The 15938-nt window shown below is 43.9% G+C and overlaps 1 protein-coding gene across 19 annotated transcripts in view; it reads right to left on the reverse strand.

Moving 5' to 3' along the window:
• AIFM3 (AIF family member 3) overlaps positions 1–15938 on the reverse strand; it is a 48511-nt gene that overhangs the window by 30451 nt on the left and 2122 nt on the right. For 5 of the 19 annotated variants that reach the window (XM_077308772.1, XM_077308771.1, XM_077308765.1 and 2 more), the window contains one exon: positions 302–469. The exons of 1 other annotated variant lie outside the window; for it this stretch is intronic. In XM_077308772.1, coding sequence (XP_077164887.1) covers positions 302–469 — 168 coding nt within the window. Of the gene's footprint in view, positions 1–301; positions 470–4293; positions 4442–6301; positions 6541–7571; positions 7775–15938 lie in introns of those variants that run through there. 13 more of the 19 variants (XM_077308775.1, XM_077308770.1, XM_077308768.1 and 10 more) reach the window with 13 other exon arrangements.

The following is a 15938-nucleotide window of genomic DNA, read 5'->3' on the forward strand; positions in this document are numbered from 1 at the left end:
AAACGAGACAATGATAAAGATGAATTTCTCTTCAGACAATAATAACGTGTTTGTTCAATGGCAAACGTTGGCATTATTTCAAGAAATGAACTTAACTGAAGCTTTGGTAATCTACAGAATTTACTCCAAATTAATTATTCAATCATTTAAAATACAGGTGATTATTTGCCAAAATTCTTTAATCATTTTACAGGCCTAATTATTAAGATGCTGTAATTCCTTAGTGATTGAATCCTTATTAAACCATTCATTGTTTTCTTCCCAGGATTGCGGGCAGGCAGGCTGGCTGGCTTATATTTACCCAGTGAATTCCGTTTACTCTTTTTATACACTGACATACTGGCTTCAGCTTTTGTCCAGTCCTCTGGAACATCCTCAGTATTCCAAGATTTATTAAAAATCAACCTCAATGGTGCAGAGAGCTCCTCGGCCAATTCTTTTAAAACGGCAGGGTGCAAGTTATCCGGTCCTGCAGATTCAAAAACGTTCAGCTTTAGTAGATGCTATTTAATCTCTTTTATGGTAGGAATATGATTGGCACTGTATGATACGAATACCCTCTGAATCTTAATTCCCCACACAGAGCAGAAATATTAGTTGAGTAGGAAGTTTGTTCCTCTGCAAGACTGCTGATTTTAACAAGTCCCTGAACGATTAATGAAGACATAAAATGAAAGAACAAATTGTAGAAGTTGCTTTTCCTTCTCTCCACACAAATAATAGCCCAGTTCACAAGTCCCAGTGGACTCAATTGCAATCCGTGTACAATGCACACTTGATCTTTTACAGAACATGCATGGGGTAATAATTCTCATGTGGCATTCAAGACACACTGAGTTGAATGTAGACAGCATTTATCCAGGTATTGGTCCCTAGTTTCATTTGTAAAGTGAATGCTCATCGGCTCTTTCTTGCAAACAGATGTTTGCACATGCACGCAGGGCACACACGCATTCACTGCAACACAAGAACAGTGCTAGCGTGAGCCTGGCTTCACAAACTATAGCAACAAACAGGCTCTGTCACACCATTAACCTTGCCTACCCTTAGTGCCACAGCCAAAATGTCTGCTTCTTTATGATCACTACCATCATATAACATCACACATGTGGTTATCTACATGGCTGGTTACTTATTTCTTCTCATAAAACTCTGGAGAATTCTTTTTAAAAGAATGGGATGACTGGGACAAGGAGTGGTGATGACTGATGTCACCAGCACTAGCCTGTCAGTGCTCCTGCTTCCATACCTATTCCCAGTCTTCTTCTCAGACTTTCACATTCTGCTTTGGCCTCTGCCACTACTGGTCTTCCTTTTCCCTGGTCGTACTCTGCTAAGGCTCCTTCCTCCAATACCAGAAGATGTTAACTGTCCATGCCCCATCACTGACATGTTTAGTGGGATGGCAACTATGAAATACGTAGGAAGAAGGAGCACACTACAGGAAATTAGATTTTACTTCCACAGCTCAGCCAGTAATATTATAACCACAAGCTATGGAGGAAAGCAGAAGCTAAGAAGGTTGGTTGTTGATCCCACTTCAAAGGTGATTTTCCTGTACTTCCACCTGATCTTTCCACACATTCAGAATAACTCTAGGTACTCTAAGTGGTAAGCAACAGAAAATAAGGAAAAACAAAAAATCCCAAGCTGAAAAACATGTGAGAACTAAAGAGATCGTGGGACACAAAAGTATTTAAAAATATTAAGTAAACAAATTATTTATTAAAACACATAAAAAGGGAACATTTCCCTATGGGTCACACACAGATATTGGTAAAACATGTACAACCTAAGTACAGAAAACTTGGACCTAATGTATTTCAATCTATAAGATCTTCAGAGGTCAATACAATAACACACTGTTAGAAAATGAAATATAAATATAAAAAATTCTTTTTATCAACCGGGGTAAAAATCTTTACTTAAGGAGAATGCCTTTACATTTCCTGGATCTGCAATTTGCTATTATTGGTTGTTGTTCACCAGGACAAATTTTCAACATGCATCTATCTGGGTGGAAGTAGATCAAACTGTGTGTCTCTCTGTGTACAAGATCAGAATTGGTGTGTCTCTCTGTGTACAAGATCAGAATTGGATTGGATTAGATGACCCTGCAGGTACCTTCTAATTCTATTATCGCAATCATAAACACTCATGTAAATATACTTTACAAGAACACAGAAAAGATTATGCTGTTACTCAGAGATTACTAAAGGCTCTCTGCACATGCTCAAGGACATTTTTTCCAAAGATTTCAGGGCTAGCACTGGAAAGAGACTCTCGGCTGTTGATAAATTCTTTTATCCCTCAAATAAATAGACTTTCATGGGGCCACAACTAAAAAACAGTCACATGCTTCTGATTAAACATTTGCCAATTACCATCACACCAGGGTTAGAATTTTCCTTCAGCAGCTTTGTAGAGGGCTTAACCTTTTAGAACGCAGTCCAAAGACAATTTCACCTTACTTACCCACTGAGTTGAAGAAAAGTTAAGAAACTTTCCTTTAAAAATAAATATCTTATTTGTTAAGAAACTTAGGGCCAAACTAGATGTTAAAGAATCCAAGGGTCTGACCCATGGACACTGATGTTATTTTGCAGAATAATTCAGGAATGTTAAAGTGGAGACACATGCACAGTGCAGAAGGACCAGCTGATTGTGCGTGCGTGTGCATGCGCATGTGTCCCATATGCCTTTTCAAGTGCCCAAACAGCTGAGGGGGATACAAGTACAGGACAACATGCTTTACCTACAAGTGATCCATGCACAACCCCTTTTCTGAGCCACATACCAGCCTCCAGTTCCAGCTACTTCAAGCTACAAACTCTGATTCTGTCAATTCCTCCTGCATTGCATGTCTCCTACAGAGCACCATTCTAGAGTCCCCAAAAAAGTCCACAAGTAAATTATATGCTCAGGGAATTTCATTAAAATGAAATTGCCCACCACTTGTAAAGGAACACATTCCTTTGTTAACTCCTCTGGGTCCTTTTTACACACACAGGCCCATTTTATACACACAGGCCCGTTTACACTAACCCATGAACAATCTCTCAACTCTAGACACACACCCACAATGTACAATAAATCCACTGATGCACATATATACTTTTTAAAATACCCTGCTTTTCACTACCAGGAGGAGAGTATCAGAAGGCCTCTCGCCGCGTCAGCCTACGAGGATGCCGTCAGCGGAGGCCGAAGACACAGCATACCCCGCAGAAGATGGAGGATGGCCCGCCATCGCCACCACCAGCGCGGCCCCCACCACGGACCAAGAACACCCGGATAGGCCGCGGCACGGGGGGGGGCGCCGACAACCAGCCAGCGCCCGCTGTATTGCAGTTACAGAGGGCTTAATTACTAGTGTATGTAATATGTCCTGAACCCAAGATGGGATAGCGTTTAAAAGGATTCGGCAAGTTCACACAAGTAGGGTAGGGCCTACCAACTCCTATATTAGCCATGGTAGCTAAACCGAACCTCCGTGGTTTAGAGCAGTGATTCTCAACCTTCCTAATGCTGCGACCCTTTAATATCCCCAACCGTAGAATTATGCCAGTGTTCTTTCACAGAAATTAAACCGAAACTGAGCAATGGCATGAAGATCCATTGTTCATGATTGTATATAAATTGTTTTTTTTCCCCCTGGGATTTCTCGGTTCAGTTCTGCCTCTTGTCCCACCATACCAATCTCGCTCTTTTCCGCAGCTCCAGACAGACGGACGCTCTATCTCAATCTACCCCGCAAGGCTGTTGTGTGGATGAAATGGGAGAGGAGCAATGTCAGCCACTTTGGGACCCCCTTGGAGAGAAGGGTGGGGTACAAACCGAGTAACAGAAATCAATGATTTGGAAGAGCAAAAATTGAGTCCTGGGGGACCTTTAAGACCAACAAAGATGTGTTCAAGGCATGAGCTTTCATGTGCAGGCACTTTCCCTCGGACAAAACTGATTTTCAGGAGACATTAATTTGCTCGCCCTGCCACGACCCCTGTGAAAGGGTTGTTCGACCCCCAGGTTGAGAACCACTGGTTTAGAGGCAGTATACCTGAGAATACCAAATCCAGGATGACCACCACCATACTAACCCAGGCTGTTTTTGGAAACAGAAAGCTAGACCAACAAAAATTTTTAATCCATCTTCCAACTTTAAAAAAAGAACGAGAGACCATCAGGCTGGGATTCTGTCATCCTCTCTGCATTTCTGCAGAGGACTGGCAGGACTAAGAAAACATTTAAATGAATAAATAACGACAACCAAGATGAATAAGTAACAACACAAACCTTGCCAACACAGTTCCAGGCACCCAAGGATGCAACTCTATACCTGAGATTCATTTACCAAGAGTTCTCCATGTTTGCAGCTCCTTCCCATCAGAGGCCACTGCATGATGTGCAAGTTTGGGGAACATACAATCAGGACTACACTGCCCTAGAGAGGAAAGCAAAGGACTTCATTCACCCACCTGTTCCCCCATTGTTGTACATCAGCTGAGGAATCAATGGAAGGGGCCAAGGCTCAGTGGTAGAGCATCTGGTTGTCATGCAGAATGTCCCAGGTTCAATCACTGGTGTCCGTAGTTAAAAGGATTAGGGGCTAGGTGGTGGGAAAGACCTCTGCCTGAGTCCCTGGAGAGCTGCTATTGGTCTGAACAGACAGTACTGACTTTGACGGACTAGGCCCTATGCCCCCCGCAGGGCCTGACGCTCTGCGGGTGAAAATTTATTAGTTGTTCCTGGCCCCAGGGAAGCGCGCCTAGCCTCAACCAGGGCCTTTTCGGTCCCAGCCCTTACCTGGTGGAATGAGCTCCCAGTTGAGCTACGGGACCTGCGGGAACTTTCAGCCTTCTGCAGGGCCTCTAAAACGGAGCTCTTCCGACAGGTCTACGGTTGAGGCTGGGGCTGGCGAGATAGATCAACATGCCCTCCTCCGGCTATGAGTAATACATCGCTTTGACTTCCGTCTCCACCCCTCTAATAGTGGAGGTTGGGAGTGGGTTTTCCACCATCTTGGATTATTTATGTCTTTTAATGGGGTTTTTAATGGGTATTTTATAAGACTCTGTAATCCGCCACGAGCTGGTCTAGGAAGTGGTGGAGAATAAATTGAAAGAAAATAACAACAACAACAACAACAACAACAACAACAACAACAACAACAACAACAACAACAACAGTGGTCTGATTCTGTATAAGGCAGCTTCATGTGTGTGTCCTCATAGTCCAATATCATCTTTGGAGACAGATGCAGCCTTACCCTTAAGAACGATAGAGTGATAGTGAACTTCCTAATGCAGGCCATGAAGCCCTCGGTACCGGGCCACAGCGGGGAGGTGGGGGGAGGCGGGGGTGGGGGGAGGCCTCAATAAGGCAAGCAAAGGCATTCAATGAACCCACTCTGGCTAAGCCATTCCAAAAGAAGACACTGATAATGGGAGATAGACAAAACTCCCTAGGGAGGGCAGTTCAAAGTTTAGTGTCACAATCAAGAAAATCCTCTCCTTGAGGGTTGCCACCTGTCTCACTTCAGATGCTTGGGGCAACTGAAGCAGGGCCTCCAAAGATGATTGTAGTATATGGGTAGGCTCATGGTCCCAGACTATACAGGGCTTTAAAATTGAGGTGCCCAGATAGATCTATGCCAACCTGAAGTACTTGGAGGAAGGGGAGGATTAAAATGTGTCAAATACATAAACAATGACTAACAACAGTCTTCATCTGAATTCAACCTGGAGGTATGTATGGACCACTTAACAATAACTTTTGTGCATTTTTATGCCAAGACCTATTTTCCCATTATCACTGCAAGACCTACCTGCCTCCTGAGCTGGAAGTGGAGAGCATTATGGCTAAGGGTCAAAGAAAGCTTCAAAGAATCCAGGTCTCAAAGGTACAAGTAGGTGCCAATCTCACCCATTCCCCAAATCCAAAGCCATTTCTATTGCAAGTTTTAGCCTGTTTGAGGTAAGTTCCCATACTATAGCTACCTCTTAGCAAGAGACTTTGTGTCTGGTCGTGCCCCTCTGCCCAGTCCTATGTTTCTGGCGCTACCTCCTGGAGTTCCTAAGCTCTGAATGTTTAATTAAAGTCATCGCAATTCATTGTGCCCAAAGTGAAACGAAGTTTTCTGTGGATTAGCCAATGGCTTTAATCCCTCTGTGTAAAAGCAAAGGGAATTAAAATTCTCCACAGAGCTCTCCCCGTGGAGTGGCCTGACCTACTTTAATTGCAGCGCCTATCTCAAAGGCAACATGGGACCATTAGAGGAGAGGCATTTTGAAGAGCGGTTCACCTGGCTTGGGTTTGGAAAAACATCCTCCCATGACGAGCCAAGCAGAAGGAAGGGATCCCGAAAGAAGAAGAGGGGTAGATCAGAAAGTCTTCAGCCCAATCTCCGGAAGAAAAGACCTCCAAGGCAGAAGCATGCGCACCTCAGGAGCCACAAAGAGTCCTCATGGCGGCAGCAGACACCTCTGCTAAAAATGGCCGCTCACATCCACCTGGGTCACCACAAGCATTATGCGTCATGACCTAAATCAAATAAAAAACTTAATTAACAAGTGGGTAACTAAAGTTTTTCAAGAGCAATCAAAATCACTCCGGAGCTTCTGATTTTTTTAAAAAAGAAGGTAGTCTTGCGTATGTTCCAGGCATCTCTGCAGTTGAAGCACGCACACACAAAGCCCTCTGATTTTGTGTGGAAATAAGTACCTCATATTCTAAAGTCCATAACTTCCTTGGCTGGTGGTGGAGGAAAGCACCATAAGACGACGTCTGCTGAAGGCTCAGAAAACAAAGGCATTCCGAGGCGATTAAAAAATGGATTTCATTCCCTCCACCTCCTGTTCCCTTGTGGTAGACGGAAATACAGCTTTCCTATAGGTGGATGGCTGGACTTGTTTGTTTTTAATGTATCTACCCCACCTGATCTCTGCAAACGCAAGGTGGCTAAGCAAAACAGCCAAAGCTGCCGGACAGAGACATCATAAGAGCCAATGCAGAATTAAAACATCAGTGAAACACCAGGAGACATAGTTAGCACACTTAAACAGTTTACCCTCTGCCAGACGCTCCCTGGAACACAACAGTCTCTCACCATCCTGAATGAAGCAAGCAAAGGCACTCAACGAACCCGCTCTGGCTAAGTCATTCCAAAATATCGAGGACTGCACTCTTATCAAATGGACCATCCTAGGGAGCTGCCTGGCCCAGAGGAGTTGTCGTTCAAGAGGCACGAGAGTCTAGGAACAGCTTTAAAGGGGATCGCCAGCACTTTCAATTGGGCTAGGAAGGAAAGCCATCTTGGTGTAGTGGTCAGGAGTGCAGACTTCTAACCTGGCGAGCCGGGTTTGATTCCTCGCTCCTCCTCCACATGCAGCCAGCTGGGTGACCCTGGGCTCGCCATAACACTAATAATGCTGTTCTGACTGAGAAGGAATATCAGGCCTCTCTCAGCCTCACCTCCCTCACAGGGTGTCTGCTGTGGGGAGAGGAAAGGGAAGGAGGTTGGAAGCTGCTTTGAGACTCCTTCGAGTAGACAAAAGTGGCATATAAGAACAAACCTTCTTCAAAGAGGCAATCAGTGCGGTTGCTGCAGCATGACACGTTCCAAGTGGCTGACCTCAGAGAGGAGTCTTGCTACTGCATTCTGCACCCGCTGAAGCTTCTGAGAAATCTTCAAAGGCTGCTCTACCCCAGGCCACCTTGATGGAAATGGAGGTGACAGTAAGGTGGGTCAGGATGGCTAGATCAGCAGAGTCTAAAGAAGTGGGCTTGTTCATGAGCTAGATTCAAGTTAAAACGTTACACATTTATCAGGGATCATCTCCCCTTCCACACTGGTATGGAGATGGGGAGATAAACAAGCAGGGAACAAATACAGGGGAGGAAAATATTTACAAAATGGCCTGTTTACAAGACACAATCTGCTGGCCCAGGACAAAGGTTTCTCCAGTTCAGTACTTTGCTTCCTGCAGGGATTACCCAGAAGGCCCTAGAAAATCTACTAGCGAAACCTGGTGGAAATTCGCTGTTTCCATTCCATTTGCCACTTGGTTGACATTCCCATTCCAGGTCTGATTTTTCAGGCACAACCTAGCTCTGACACATTGAAGAGACTGCCCCAAGGAACCTACATAGAACCATGGAGATAAGACTATGGAGTCCCTCATTTTCAGAGGAATTATTGCCTAATTCTGTATAATGGCTTTCAGATCTCACCTGTCAGCTGATTCTGGAGGTCCAACTTTCTTTTTCACTCCTCTGTGACCAGTTAATCAGAGGGAGAAGTATTCTATTCTGAGAACTTTAATGCATCTTTATCTTCACAAGGAACACATGGAAGGGTCATAAAACCTTCTACAAGAAAATATGTGGTCTGGGTAGATATTCCGAAGAATCTTTGACCCAGCTCTGAGAATAATCTTTGTGGAGGACACTACTTTAGTGTCTGGGTTCAAAGATTAGGTTTCAAACCTAGCCTTGGGGATTCCCTATGGTTCATGAGGGGATCATTAGTGGATAGGTTCCCCAAAAGATAGCTTTCCTCTTTAACTGGTTTTTATCATCCTCCACTTTTCCTTCAGATCTCTTCCACATCAGGGCAAACAAAACAAGCTACAGTTGGGGACTTTACAGAATTCAGGGAAACTATGAATAACAAGTTGGGTAACAAAGGGTACAAACTCTTAGGCAGAAAGTGGCAGTTTGTGTCCAGTACGCATCAAGAATTCCCATTGGCCCAATGTGGTTTGGGGGGAAAGGGGCTTCTTTACAAACCTCCATGAAATATGGAATCCAACAAACTTCAAGAGGGACATCGGAGGGTGGGATGTCGGAGAATAGTCTAGTAGCCGGCTTTCATATTCTCTCATACAATGTGGCTTCTTAGAAGCCACTCAATGACACGGACTGGCTATAGGCGAGAAGAGTGAGAGCTCCTGAACACACACAATATGTCTTGTGGAACTGGCCACTCCAAGATGCTGTCAGGGCCTGGTAGCAGGAAGTGGCAACCAATTTATGGCAACCTTTCATGGGTTTTTCAAGGCAAGAGACATTCAAAAGTAGCTGGTCATTGCCTGCCTTTGTATAGCAGCCCTACATTTCGATGGTGGTCTCCCATCCAAGTACTAATCAGGGTTGACCCTGCCTACAAGCTGAGATCTAATGAGGTTCGGCTAGCCTCATCTTGCTACAAGAAAATCATGAGTTGGGTTGATGGGTGAGAAGTACCAACAGCTATTTGCCATGAAAAATAAAGCCACGATATTCAGGAGCAGGGGACCTTCTTGCCTTGTTTGAAAGTCTCCCAGAAGCCCCTGGCTGGCCACTGTTAGAAAGAAGAGGACAGATGCATGGGACTTCGGATTCAGCAGAGCAATTCTTACAAGGAGTTCTGTGTTCCAGGGCAAGCACTGTTAATGCCAACAGAGAACATGGAAGGCGTCCGGTTGTAGGGTAGTTTCAGGGAGTAGCCATGCTGGTCTGCTGTAAAATGCCTAGACTCTAGTTCTGTAGAACCTTAAAGACCATCAAGATTTTCAGGGTATGAGGTTTTGAAGCTCATTTCATCAGATATATGATATCTGACTCTCGAAAGCTCAAAAATTCATACCTGGAAAACTGTGTAGGTCACTACAGTGCTAATGGACTAGAATCGAGCTATGGTGTACTCACTGCAAAAATGCAGAAACAGATATGTTGTTTGCTCTGTATGCTTGTTCTAATTATGTATTGTTGCACTGCAATAATAAAAGAGAGGGGGAAAGAACGCCAATGCAAAGCAGGTAGAAATCCATGAGGGGAAGCCTGCCTGGCATAAAGATTTGACAAGGCAGAAGAATTTCCCAGCTGCTGATATTCACCTACGATGCAGCTGGGAAAGGTACAGAAGCTCAGTAAGAGGGGAAGCTCTATCCTAGTATTCCATGCACCTGACTTGGACAACCCAGGATCTGTGTGATTATTATTCTGTTAAAGTGTCACTATTATCATTACCATTGCTGTTATTCAATTTATTAAGTATGTAAAACTGAGCTTGATGCACAGTTACATCATGTTCCCTGTCTGCCTTGACCCACAACAAACCTGGTTAGGCTGTATATCTAGCTTTATATAAGAAAATAATGTCAGGCACTGGGAACACCCTACATCTCAACAAAAGGTGTGCAAATGTATACCTTTAAAATATCTAGCTTTCTTCATTCTTGAACTCTAAGCACTAGTAAAATACAAACATGCTGCTATTCCAAATCAACGCACTCAGGCATTATGCTGTATCTGCAACCAATTAGCCAAAAATGGTACCAATTTAAACTATAATCATCTTATATTAATCATCTTATATTTATCTATTTAAATGTAATAAAATAATAAACAAATGTCACATGGTGAAATGAAGGAATGATGCATAGATAGCCCTTCTCCCAGGCCAGATCAGTCAGAAATCAGATTCTGCATCGGACAGAGAACAGATGGACCACTCTGATACCAAAGCATGCAATCCATTACAAAATTCTCCTGTGCAAGCCCTACTGAATGGACAGGATCTGCAGCTCTTGGGCAGCCCCCGTTCATTTCAGTGGAACTTGTGCAAGGTATAGATCAGGGGTAGTCAACCTGTGGTCCTCCAGATGTCCATGGGCTACAATTCCCATGAACGCTGGCAGGGGCTCATGGGAATTGTAGCCCATGGACATCTGGAGGACCACAGGTTGACTACCCCTGGTATAGATCACTTCCCCATGTTAATCAATAGGAGGGAGACGCACTACTTGATTTTCCCACTTGGCCCCGAAGTATATCGGGACGGCTTTGTAAGAAAGGCCCCCCCCACTCCACCCCCCATGAGGCCACTACAGGACATACAGTGCCCTACAAACAAATCCATGCTTGCTGATTCAGCAAATTATGGTCTCCAGATTAGATTTGCTCAGCAAGGGCTATCAGGACACGCGAGTAATCTTCTTTTGCACATTAGACTGACAGCCTTTCAGAATTAATTATTAAACAAGAGATGCAATAAAGATCTCAAAAGTACATCAATAAAACACCGATAAGCTCTCCGGTCACTGCAGAGTGCCCCAAAGGAAGGGCTGAATCACAGCAACTCACACAATGTTGAGAAGAAATTGAGAAGATGACGAAGGATGGGCGGAATATGACAGATGTTCCTAAAAAGTATAGAAGGCGTGGAAAGATCTTATAGTTGGAGATTGTTTGTTCTGTCCCAGTAAGATAAGAATTTAGGGTTGCCTGATAAAACTTAGTCACAGGGCACACAAAAGGAAATACTTCTCCACCCAAGATGCAAGCACCATGGAATTCGCTGCCACAAGGTGCAGGGATAAGGCAGAACAGTTAGATGGCTTAAAAGGGAAATTAATATTCATGAAGGAGAAAGAGTGCTCTTGACTAATGAGAGAGCTAAATGGAGCCTCGATTTTCAAAGCAGTCTGTTTCTAAATACCAGATGCCAGTATTCAGCAGGCATGCCTGTGAGCATCCCAAAACAGCTTGCTTGGAACTGCTGCAAAAAGAGGGTTAAGCTAGATTAGAGGTAAAGGTACAGGTATCCCCTGTGCAAGCACCGAGTCATGTCTGACCCTTGGGGTGACGCCCTCTAGCGTTTTCATGGCAGACTCAATACGGGGTGGTTTGCCAGTGCCTTCCCCAGTCATTACTGTTTTACCCCCCAGCAAGCTGGGTACTCATTTTACCAACCTCGGAGGGATGGAAGACTGAGTCAACTTTGAGCCGGCTGCTGGGATCGAACTCCCAGCCCCAAGGTCAGAGCTTCAGACAGCATGTTGGCTGCCTTACCATCCTGCGCCACAATTTACTGTTGTACTGTGCATATTATGTTTTTCTAGGAATCACCTATTTTATTATTCATGTTGTACAGACATCCAACCTTTGGGGTCCTAATACTTTTTCAGTTAGGTTTTTGTCCTTTCCAGTTTTTCTCCCCTCTGTGGTTTTCTTCCCGTTTAAAAAAGACCAACATCCAACATTAGATGTTCGTAAGCCAAGGTCAGAATTCAGAAGGCCCAATGCACCGGAAGATCACTACAAGCTCTGCTTGTGCTTTCCCAGGAATGGGCTGCCAAGACCCAGCACTGCATTCTTTCCAACGGAGATGGATTTTTTTCTTTTAATTTTCAACCTGTACAAATCCCGTCCTTATGCCAACCAAGCAAGAACAGGATACCAACTAAATCCCTTAACACACTCATAAATCAAAGTTACAACAGTACAAGGAATTAACTATGTTGCAATTTTAATTTACAATGCAATCACTTCAAAGTCAACGTGATGTAGTTATAGACTCTGGTACAAGGAAACAGACATGGAAGGAGCTGGGGCATGCCAGGGAAGCAGAGTCCAGTGTAAGCTTGACCCTAAACTCCCCCAGGGCAAAGCCCTGCCAAAATAACTGCCCCTCATCTCCTCCAGCTCTGCTCTCACAGCTACCAACGGCAATAAACCTCAGCTCATTAACACTGTCTATAAATTCTTGCGAGGACACCCATAATGGAGCAGATAATAAGTATCCAGGGGCTTATCAGCACTGGGTTTTTTAAGCTGGCTGGGTTCGGTTAAACAAGTCATCTGCACCTGACCCCAGCCTCCACTCTGATCCTGGTTGGGTTTTCTCTCCAATCTGAACAGCTGAGGATTGACTTACTCGCTGGTATATTCAAGAGTGGAATTCCTCTGCTTCATCAAAGAAAAGCAGGCCTATGGCACTCCTTTCTGGGTGCAGATGTCCTGACTCTTTTGGGCTTTCTCTCCCCTCCCCAGCCACGTCTACAGCACAGAAGTTCTGCGGAGGTCTCTGCAGGAGCAGCCCCTTGACTTCCAGTGGTTGCATTTTAGTGCTATCTTCATGCTATACTGTTCTATCAGCCAAGTTATGTGATAAGTATTAATATCAGAAGAAGTAAAGACCAGTCCTCCTTACCTCAAGCTGCTTCTTCCGGCTTTCTTTCCAATTTGCATGTGCCTCATACTGCAGGAGGGGAGGGAAGGGGACTGGGGGGGGGGGGGAGAGAAATGCTCCCCAGGGCTGCCCTCTTTTTGGTCTTTTATTTTAAAAATGAAGGGGATGTTTTACACTGGGATCTCTTTGTTTAAAAAGCTATTGTACAGAGGCACTTCATTTCATTCTTTAATTTTTTTTAAACCAGCAGTCATGGATATGGCTCACAGGCAATGAATTTTACCAGGGCTGTGGTGGCTCAATTAGTAAGATGCTTACCTTGCAACCATAACTTTATGAGTTTGAGTCTGGGTGTGGGGGTTTTTTTGCTACGGAAAGACACGTTTTCAAAATGCACCATTTTAAACTTTTGACCTTTTTAACTTTTGAAGAAGTAAAAAAAATAAATAAAACTCCTGCATGGGGGGACTCAAGATCCATTGTCAGACTTGAACTCATAAAGTTTAGGTTATAAGGCAAACACCTTACTAATTGAGCCACCATAATTCTGTTGAGTTCAGTGATTGTGAGTGATATTCACAACATACACTGCTGTCTTTTTTTAACTTAAGAATGATTATTTATGCAATCTGCAGAGAAACCAGAGTATTTTTAAGAATGAAATTATGTGCCTCCGTACAATCATTTTGCAAACAAAGATATCCCAGTTGAAAACATCCTTCCCTTCCATCCACCACTCCCCGGTGAAGCATGTGCAGCCTGGAAGAAGGGAGGAAGAAGCAGCTTGAGGCAGGGATGGCTCGTCTTCTTCTGCTTTTAATGCTTATCACATCATTTAAAGGGGCTGATAAAGCAGCATAAAATGAAGCAAGCACTAAAATGGAACCACCAGAAGTCAAAGGGGCTTCTCCTGCCAAAAACCAACCAATCAGCAGAGACCAATCAATAGCTCCAACTAAGGGAGAGGGGAGAAAAAAAGTCTCAGCATCTGGTATGCAGATTTAAACTTTGCAATCTGGAGGTGAAAATGTGAGAAACAAGATAGGTGCAGAGTGCAGGAACAGATACAATCAGAATGTGGATTAAAGAGATACCACAAATTCAGTAAGAATAGAAAATAAACAGTGAGGGCAGATAGGACCCAGGTCATAGAATCATAGAATAATAGCGTTGGAATTTACCTCATGGGTCATCTAGTCCTACCCCCTGCACTATGCAGGACACTCACATCCCAATCACTCATCTACTGTAACTTGCCACCCCCTTAAGCCTTCACAGAATCAGCCTCTCCGTCAGATGGCTATTCAGCCTCTGTTTAAAAATTTCCAAAGATGGAGAACCCACCACCTCCCAAGGAAGCCTGTTCTACTAAGAAACCGCTCTAACTGTCAGGAACTTCTTTCAGATGTTTAGACAGAATTTCCTTTTAATTAATTGCTGGCAGGGGCTCATGGGAATTGTAGTCCATGAACATCTGGAGGACCACAGGTTGACTACCCCTGCAATAGACTGAAGAAGGCAATAGGGAGCATTTCTCTAGATATTCCATGCCAGTTATAAGTTACCTATAAGCAGCAGTGTGAATTCTAGGCAGGGCTTCAGTGTAGCCCTCTCCAGTGGATGGCTAAGCCTTTTAACTACACTTCCTCTCCCACCCCCAAAGGTGAATCTCCAGTGCAGACATTAGACAAAACTACAGGACTGTTTGTTCCAGGAAAATCTGACATTCTCTGAAGCTTATTAGGGATTCATTGATGAGACAACTGGTAATAGCAGACAAGCTACCCTGAAAGAGAAGTTCCGTGTTCTGACCAGCCCTTGCAAATTGTGGCTGCTCTCCATTTGTACAAACAAGTCCCAGCCACCTGGTAACCAGCACAACACATAAAGTGATCAGGAACACTGTCCTGCAATCAGCAGCACTCAGGTCTTTCTTGACAGATAAATCTCTGTGGGGAGGTAGAAGAGAGTCAAAAAACAACTCCTGAACCCCTTTGGCTACTGGGACACTCATTTTCAGTGGCTTCACACATACACACACACCAGTACATCACAATACAGAATTACCTTTTCTGAGATCTGCAACTAAAGCCAAGAGATTTTCTACCCAAACCCGTAGTGATGGCTAAGACTTGAACTCAAACCCACATCTCCTAGACTTCCCATCCAATCATGCCGGGCCTAAAAGGACATGGGTCATTGAAAAATTGTTCAGTGTTCCATTGCCAGCTGAGATGTGGCAGGCTAGCATGTTGTATAAAACTGGTTTGTTAGTGATGGCATTCTCTGTTTGTTAGTGATGGCACCTCTGGCATTCTCTGTCCTACAAAGCAGCCCTCTCCCTCTCTGCTCTTTTCCAGACAAGGCACTGTTACTTCAGCCTTTGCCCTGGGTAAGACATGACTACTTCTGTTTCTCTTCTGTACTTCTAGATGCTTGCAACTGATTTTGAATCCCACTTAACGTGCTTCCTGTTGTTTTTGGTTGTCCAGTTAGCTGATTTTTAGAATTCATGGAGAGTTTGTGGATTGTTTTTGGCTAATTCATTATGCATTGTAAATTACCTTAAAGGTCCCGTGTATAGATGGAATAGTAGAGTTAACAGATTTCAACAGGCCTCACTAAGAATATTCAATGATATCCAACAGAACAAAAGAACTACCCCATTCTTAAGTATCCAGCAATTCTTAGCCTCATGCAGAGCTCACATTTATGCCCTAGTGATGTAAACACACCCAAGGAAGAAAGCAAGGGGGAAATGAACATGAAAACAATCTGTAGACCCCCTGCAAAACTAGTTAAACACCCTCTCCCATGCCAAAAATCTCTCACAGCATCTTCAATGTTGAGAATACAGGGATTTTCCAAAAATCAGGTCATGTATTTTGAATTGATACATATGTTCCCCAAAAGCTTTAAACTCACAAAACAAAATACAAACTAGTTTACAGGCATAAATGCCAGGGCCCATAGTTTAATCTCTTAA

The sequence above is a fragment of the Paroedura picta genome, chromosome 13 (genome assembly GCF_049243985.1).
Source record: "Paroedura picta isolate Pp20150507F chromosome 13, Ppicta_v3.0, whole genome shotgun sequence".
In the NCBI taxonomy this organism is placed as follows: domain Eukaryota; kingdom Metazoa; phylum Chordata; class Lepidosauria; order Squamata; family Gekkonidae; genus Paroedura; species Paroedura picta.